At 35.8% G+C, this 7,713-nt stretch overlaps 1 protein-coding gene across 1 annotated transcript; it reads right to left on the bottom strand.

Annotated features, from left to right (window-relative positions):
- Nucleotides 1-1,405: 1,405 nt before the first annotated feature.
- LOC138315577 (beta-lactamase domain-containing protein 2-like) lies at nt 1,406-7,015 on the bottom strand. The gene is made up of 8 exons (XM_069256697.1): nt 6,876-7,015; nt 6,152-6,343; nt 5,790-5,889; nt 5,316-5,421; nt 4,996-5,118; nt 4,338-4,492; nt 2,487-2,738; nt 1,406-1,836 (listed from the first exon to the last, which is right to left on the bottom strand). Exons 1-8 carry the CDS (start codon nt 6,953-6,955, stop codon nt 1,588-1,590), a joined length of 1,257 nt encoding a protein of 418 aa, XP_069112798.1. The 5' UTR covers nt 6,956-7,015; the 3' UTR covers nt 1,406-1,587.
- Nucleotides 7,016-7,713: the final 698 nt, after the last annotated feature.

The following is a 7,713-nucleotide window of genomic DNA, read 5'->3' as shown; positions in this document are numbered from 1 at the left end:
AATTATTCTAGATCTATTGAAATTATTCTTGGTTTACAGGAATTATTCTAGGTCTATAAGAGTGGTTTATAACTTTATAGTTTCTATACTACGGTATCACATTGGTGTAGATATAGATACTGCCTCTCTATGATTTTGGTAGCTCGTGTCCTGCTGCCTTGAACTCGTCAAACGAGATGTATATCGATCGTTTGGTAGATATATTCTTTATCCTGTATACACACTCGTACACAGCACCATACAGATCCTTCCAGCGGGTATCCTTTGTTGTGTCTAGATTCAAATGATTGGTCGCGTAGGCGAAGCCTATCTTATGGGTAGGATCTGCTATGACCATTTGTCCTCCAAGTCCAGCATGTCCAAAGGAATACACAGGCTGGAAAGAGATAAAAAAAAAGTTTATAAATCATATTGATTTATTGATTTTACATAAATAATGGTCCAATAACAATGTTTGAGGTTAAACACGACGAGAAGCATTGTCTGAAAAGTTTCTCAAAACTGTGCTTGAAAAGTTTTTCGTTGTTTATAACCTCTAAGATTGTTGTAAGGAGAATACGACCACATGGATATAAACGTCTTTGGCTAACTAACGGTAACTCAAATAGATCTAGGTCAAATCCTCAGAGGAGGGCAAATCTCACATTGTAAAGGCTGGAACAACGCAAAATGGACGTTCAATATGTCGGGTGAAAAACTAAATTGAGTAATAAATATTTAATTTTTGTCAATACACAAAATATACTACTGTCATTGAATTTGCGCAATATCGGCCTTTCATCATAATTGTATCAACCTGAGTAAAGAAGGATTGGTGTGTGCTTATTCACATTCAAATGCATATCTGGGGCTGTGTTAGGTTACTTGATTATAAGTGCAATGTTAGTTGAAAAATGAAAGTCTGTTGCTTCAAAGGCGTAATGTATTTGTACAATTCTGTGTTATATTTTCGATAAAGACTTTGCAATGACACATCAGGTTTCGCCTTCATTTCGATGGCCTTGCGTGATGAACCAGATGATAGAAAATATGCGGATTTTAAAACAAAATAATTCAACCAAAGTATTATTTGAAATACAAAATATTTGAAATATTGTTACTTTAAACTACCTTATTTACGCGAGATCCCCGCAATTTCGTCACAGAATGTTTAGCAGATAGTTGTATAAAACGTATACCGGTATATGAATGCACAATTGAAGGGAGCCCTTAATCGCAATTGGTGTATTCTCGAAGATGTTGATATCAACGAAGACGCGAATTGTTCTAGGTCTATACGCGAACTATTCTAGTTCTATATGATTTATTAGCTCACCTAGTCCGAATATGCGATACCGTGGCGTCTGGCGTCCGTCGTCGTCCGTTCGTCATTTAATTGACTTCTCCATAACCGCTGGTCGTCGAAATTAACAACATTTGACTGGTAGCATCCTTATGGGGCACTGACTGAAAATTGTACAAATTATTCTAGATCTATTGAAATTATTCTTGGTTTACAGGAATTATTCTAGGTCTATAAGAGTGGTTTATAACTTTATAGTTTCTATACTACGGTATCACATTGGTGTAGATATAGATACTGCCTCTCTATGATTTTGGTAGCTCGTGTCCTGCTGCCTTGAACTCGTCAAACGAGATGTATATCGATCGTTTGGTAGATATATTCTTTATCCTGTATACACACTCGTACACAGCACCATACAGATCCTTCCAGCGGGTATCCTTTGTTGTGTCTAGATTCAAATGATTGGTCGCGTAGGCGAAGCCTATCTTATGGGTAGGATCTGCTATGACCATTTGTCCTCCAAGTCCAGCATGTCCAAAGGAATACACAGGCTGGAAAGAGATAAAAAAAAGTTTATAAATCATATTGATTTATTGATTTTACATAAATAATGGTCCAATAACAATGTTTGAGGTTAAACACGACGAGAAGCATTGTCTGAAAAGTTTCTCAAAACTGTGCTTGAAAAGTTTTTCGTTGTTTATAACCTCTAAGATTGTTGTAAGGAGAATACGACCACATGGATATAAACGTCTTTGGCTAACTAACGGTAACTCAAATAGATCTAGGTCAAATCCTCAGAGGAGGGCAAATCTCACATTGTAAAGGCTGGAACAACGCAAAATGGACGTTCAATATGTCGGGTGAAAAACTAAATTGAGTAATAAATATTTAATTTTTGTCAATACACAAAATATACTACTGTCATTGAATTTGCGCAATATCGGCCTTTCATCATAATTGTATCAACCTGAGTAAAGAAGGATTGGTGTGTGCTTATTTACATTCAAATGCATATCTGGGGCTGTGTTAGGTTACTTGATTATAAGTGCAATGTTAGTTGAAAAATGAAAGTCTGTTGCTTCAAAGGCGTAATGTATTGTGTAATACATGTAGTTGAAATTGGAAATAAAAAGAATTTAGGCAGATATCATGTAATTATTTTAGTTTCGTTTGATGGCCATGAAAAAAAGAAACGTACCGACTGGCCATCGTCCGATGACGCCAATACCATGGTTCCAAGACTAGCCATAAAGTCAAATCCATAAACTGTCTCCTTGCCGTAGGATCTGGGTACCTGTTGCCTTGCAATGGCCTCGTCTGATAACAGCCTCTTGCCGTTGTAGACCCCACCATTAGCTATGATGCCATGGAATTTAGCGAGGGAGGCAGTAGTTCCATGTCCAAAGGCGGACCCTACAGGAACCTCTCGTATATGTGGATTGTTTATCATCTAAATATAGAAATGTTTACACACACACTTTACGGAACACAATCGTAAGCATTTCGAAAACTTGATTTTTTTCTATATCTTGTAAATTTGTTGAATGTCCGTCTAATACGAGAAGATACATTAAGTTTGTATAATCAACAATGAAGTATCGTCTGGGAAGGGATCTAGAACGAATATACGTACCCGGCCTACAATACCTTTCGGCCGGTATATCTGAAGATGATACCATTTTCTGTCAAAAAGTCTTTTGAGCTACAATATTGCAGCTAGGAAGGGATCTAGCAAAACGATAACGTTTTATGTTATGAAACGGTAACGGTGATGTTTACTTATCGATTTTTATATGCAATTTGATACAAAACGAGCGCAATCATTATAAAGTTTAGCGCAGAAATCAAAACAATAATTACCGGTAAAACAATACAAGAAATTTATGTAGCATAGAGAAAAAATCACGACAATATTTTCATGTTATGTAAGATATTGGTTACACAGCCTGTAAATGTTTGAGTGACGTTTCTAAAACTAGTACGGTGTACACCGATAGCGGTCATGGTACACTTTTAATCAATTTTGCTAAATGTACGGGCGATTTCACATCTTTATGTTTTCCATACTTAGTTGCTATGATCTTGTAAAAACGATTAAAATACTATACATTACTTTTATGTTATTTTTACGTGATGTTCTTTTAACAATAAAAAGGACTCTTGCATTATGCAAGATTAAGAAGGTCCATATAAAGGTAACCCGAATTAATTGGAGTTTCCCTACAAGTAACCTGCACCAAAGAGATTATACAACAGAGGGAATTCCAAAAAATACCGAAATAGCGACATTGGTTAACAACAATGAAATATACGAAACTGTCCTTGTAAAAATGCAAGAAATAGTTCTGATTCAATTTACTGATAAAAATATAACAATTTTTACGAATTAATTGAAGTTTCCCTACAAGTAACCCGCACCAAAAAGATTATACAACAGAGGGAATTCCAAAAAATGCCGAAATAGCGACATTGGTTAACAACAATGAAATATACGAAACTGTCCTTGTAAAAATGCACGAAATAGATCTGATTCAATTCATGGTCGTAATCATGAGTTGCTTTTACTGATAAAAATATAACAATTTTTACGAATTAATTGAAGTTTCCTTACAAGTAACCCGCACCAAAAAGATTATACAACAGAGGGAATTCCAAAGTGTCAGGTTAAGCCATGCACTGAGGCTCATTTTGTATCAACGGCCGCTCTCGGCCATAAAAGTGTACCATGGTACAGAAACGAATAAAACATGCTTCGTTTGTGTATCGCATAAAAGTGTACCATGGTACAGAAACGAGTAAAAAATGCTTCGTTTGTGTACCGCAGGTACAGAAACGACTAAAATATCACTCAAATGTGTCCGGCCGCTTTCGGCCATCGTAGACAGCATATGTAAACTAAAGATGTAAAATATGTATGATTCTTCAAATTGAAAGTCGAAGGAGCTGATCAATTTCATTTCGAGCGCTCACTAAAATGCGAGTTCGCCAACATTAAGACATTATTTCAGAAAGTAACGTTAGAAAATATATGTAACAAAGATATAGTTACTTTGACATCTGTGAATGTTGAGTTAACAATTTGCATTATTTTGGGGTCCCCTACCCACTGCTTCATGACTTCTACCATGTCGAAGTTCTTCATCATGACCACACGGGGCGCTCTGTAGTAGAGCTCCTTAGGGAGTCCGATGTAAAATTCTAAATCTGAAAAATACACAAGTACATATCTGTCAACATTTTCTTATTAACTTACTAGTAAATAGTTTGTATAATATAAATTAAAATATTTGGAACATATAACGCAGATAATGTCGAGCTATCAACATTTATGGGCATTAATATTTTATAATGTGTTATTTTAAAAAATCTATGAAAGTGACAAATGGTACGTTTGATGAATGAGTAGTGCGTTTGATATTTGGTTGTGCGATCTTCATCAATTTGCGTCTATATGATCCCTAATGTTTCAATTTTACATGCTTTGATACTGATAATATTATATGGACAGATTATTATGATATAAAGAATAGACCTTATAAAAGGTGGCCCAGAGATCATCATTAAGACAACCCTTACGTAAAATGACGAGTAATACATTTTCAATTCAGCCTCTACTCCGATATTACACAATTCTAACGCCTTATCTACAATACAGCTGAATTGGGCATTATGGATGCATTCAACCGAAAACATCTATGAAACCTTACCGAACGGCTTGGCCATCTCGTCGTGGAAATATCGAGATAAACTGCGTCCTTCTGGATCCACCCTCCGCACGATTTGGTCCAGATAAAGGGCGAATGTCATGGGATGGTAGCCATGTTTAGTTCCTGCGAAATAAGAACATTGTGGACATATCAATTGGCACCGCATTGGTGTGTATTTTTACGATTATTACTTGTTATTACTTTTTCATCACTGCCTTTTACAACAAAATCATATTTCGAATAAGATGATGCAATGAAACACTTATCTTTCATCGTGAACCTCTTTTGAAACATAAGTGTGAGTTTATAGTCAGATCTACCTGGCTCCCACAGGGGTCTCTGCTTAGCCAATATTTCTCCAAACTTCTGAGGGTCATCCAGCATCATTCGAACAGGAAACGGTGTCTCATTCCCACTCAGACCAGCCTTTATACAGGTCATACCAAATAAACAGAAATTAATCAAATGAACAACAAATTAACAACAGAACAGATAAAATATTTTTTACACATTAGATATTTCGAAAATACCACGCAAACTAAAGTATATTTTGTAACGGTTTGAACTACATTTTATCTTTAATGTTATTTGCACTACCCTTAAAACGTGTGACTAGCTACATTATATTAAAATAAAGCCATTGTCTCGTAGGTGGCATACAATGTCAGCACAGAAATAAACCTAATTAAGTCTAAAGAATCTTCTGCAGATTATTAACATGTTGGGATCATTTAGACTTTCGGTATACTTTACATGTACATTGACAAAAAGAAGAAAGATAGTATATATATGACCTTATTGGTGATGTAGGTTTCCAGGGTGATATCCTCTTTGCCATTCTGTCCAAACTCAGGCCAATACTTAGAGATCTTTTCCTTGTAGTCTAGAAGTCCTCTGTAACACAAGTGTATGTGACTATGGGAAGTATTGATTCCAGGAAGCACGAAAAAGCTGTATAGTGTAGTGATATGATCAAAACATGTGGTTTTCCATTATAAGGAAGTAAAAACCAACAAGCCAAATTTTCTATCAGTTATAACACATAAGATTTAAACTTTAAAATGATTAAGATACGTTATTGAGTTAAATGTTTGAGACTGATCTTGCTTTATCTGTGATAAATGATTGGATGACATTTTTATCATCTGTTTAATACCTGTCCACAAGGTGTGCTATGACGAGCGCTGACGGACTCTTTGTTGACGAGTAGACACATGGTAGGGTGTCCTCTCTCCATTTCCAGCAGGACTCCTTGTCGACCCAGCCTCCCCACAAGTTTACCACCAACTCCCCCTCATAGTAAACAGATACCGAACCGCCATTATCGTTACCATTCTCTAAATTGGCCCTGAAATTTTAACACATGTATTAACAAAGACGGGATCCATAATTACTATTTGTCAGGTTGTTACCAAATCTGGAATCATACTATTTAAACATTACAATACCATAGGCCACTGAGGTTAATTCCTGAATATTTACATTTTTATTGCAGTCCCACTATGTAACCTTACCAAGCGCAGTTGGCATTCATATAGTCTATGAACTTCAAGCGCTTATTATGACATGATTATTATTGTGACGTCACAATTATCGTGCCAGCGATCACGGAAAACGACTGTTCAAATGGCTGTTCCATCCTAGACAATAACGAATGATTAATTCATAATGCAAAATTCCTCGGGATTTCATCATAAAATTGTAACCAAATGTAAAAAGCATTGAGCGTTTTTCAGCGCGCTTCATGGAATTCGCCTCTGTCCAGTTGGGATTCATATTGGCTATAAATGCCAACTGAAGGACGTTCAATGCTTAGATAATACTTCGCATGCATTTAATGCTGTATTAGCCGAACTTTATATAACTGTATAATATTGTACCTGAACATGTCTCTGACTTTTTCAAATCCATCCTTGACGAAGCCGTCCACAAAGGCTGGCTCTGGGGTAGCCTCATTCATTTTGAGTACTTTTTTATGTTTACAACTATGAGTAACACACGCTATGGACTATGTTCCTACCTGTTATCTACATGACGGTGTATCGTCAGATAATCATCAAATATAGATAAAGATTGCAAATCACTATCCGTTAACCTTCAGCGAAACGCTGTTGTACATTTTCCTTTAAACGTATTTTAACAAGACACCTGATTAACGTAATTTCTTCAAACTATCAGCCTTTTAAAATAATTGTATGATGAATTAGTGGTCGTTATAGAGAGATGGTCCCTAATGCAGGTTTCACTTTATTCCTATATACAATGAAACCTGCATTAGGGACCACCTCTGTATAACGACCTCTTGGTTGTAGAGACAACTTTCCCTTGTTCCTTGTCTGCGTGGTCTTGAACTTTGAATTTGAATGAAAAATGAGCGCAAACATCCAGATATTCAACATGTACGCACATTTAGCAACATAAAATCCCATATAATATGTTTCCGCACGAGATTCCTTAAGTAGGAACACAACACTTCTTTTGTGCTAAATATTTATAATATAGTTTTAGCACGTTTAGCAATGCTCTGAAGTTTGCTATGTACTTGGACCAAATAAGTGTTCTATATAACTAGTTAGGTTTGTTTTTCTTTACGCTCTAACAATTTATGTAAAATGATCTTCCATCATTCTCATTTGTAAAAACATGATGTTGCAGTCTATAGTTTAAATATCTTCCCTGTATTTCTATATTTTAGAAACAGCGACTCAAAATTAATGT

Source organism: Argopecten irradians, chromosome 2 (genome assembly GCF_041381155.1).
Source record: "Argopecten irradians isolate NY chromosome 2, Ai_NY, whole genome shotgun sequence".
NCBI classification, from domain to species: Eukaryota; Metazoa; Mollusca; class Bivalvia; order Pectinida; family Pectinidae; genus Argopecten; species Argopecten irradians.
The sequence above is the reverse complement of the archived record's forward strand: the minus strand, read 5'-3'. Positions and strand labels throughout refer to the sequence as shown.

Coding starts and splice junctions, on each gene's coding strand:
- LOC138315577 (XM_069256697.1), bottom strand. CDS start 6,955: ATGAATGAGGCTACCCCAGAGCCAGCCTTTGTGGACGGCTTCGTCAAG. Junction 5,422..5,789: donor AAACCTACATCACCAATAAG/GTCATATATATA, acceptor ACCTGTATAAAG/GCTGGTCTGAGTGGGAATGA. Junction 2,739..4,337: donor CAACATTCACAGATGTCAAA/GTAACTATATCT, acceptor TTCTATATTTAG/ATGATAAACAATCCACATAT.